This window comes from Sphaeroforma arctica, assembly GCF_001186125.1.
Source record: "Sphaeroforma arctica JP610 unplaced genomic scaffold supercont1.1012, whole genome shotgun sequence".
Lineage (NCBI taxonomy): Eukaryota > Ichthyosporea > Ichthyophonida > Sphaeroforma > Sphaeroforma arctica.
Window position 1 is genome coordinate 12,162 of NW_014039546.1, and position 429 is coordinate 12,590.

The 429-nt window shown below is 46.6% G+C and overlaps 1 protein-coding gene across 1 annotated transcript; it reads left to right on the forward strand.

Annotated features, from left to right (window-relative positions):
• On the forward strand, positions 1–253 carry SARC_09662 (hypothetical protein; the record flags this gene model as incomplete). The annotated part of the gene is made up of 1 exon (XM_014296315.1): positions 1–253. A coding segment is annotated over one exon (253 nt), but the record flags the coding sequence as incomplete, so codon positions are not given.
• Between the last annotated feature and the right edge of the window lie 176 nt (positions 254–429).

The window sequence follows — 429 nt, forward strand, 5'->3', positions numbered from 1 at the left end:
CACTATGAATGCCACTTGCCCAATTACAACCTCCGAAGAGATGCATGCGGACATCACCAGCGTCTGCTCGTCTCCGCTAAAGTTTTCATTCACACTCGCGCGATCCCTGCAAGCGGATCAGCAACTGACAGCTGCGCGACTGTTGTTCTTAAGAGCTGAGAGGAGGTTTCTGCAAGACCCCAGTGTGGATGCCGCAAGGGATGTGAACAGAGTGTACGTTAGCAAGGTATGCCAACACCCGCAGAATATTTGACATGAGGAGGTGAATTAATCGTTTTGCACTATAGGATATAATGAGGTATATATATATGAAGTGCATCATAGACTGTAGTCGAAACGTGCGAAAATGTATCCTCCCGGTGCTTGCGAATTTTTGTATAGGTGCGATGTTTCTCACAGAACCACTGACACACTCGCACAAAATATACT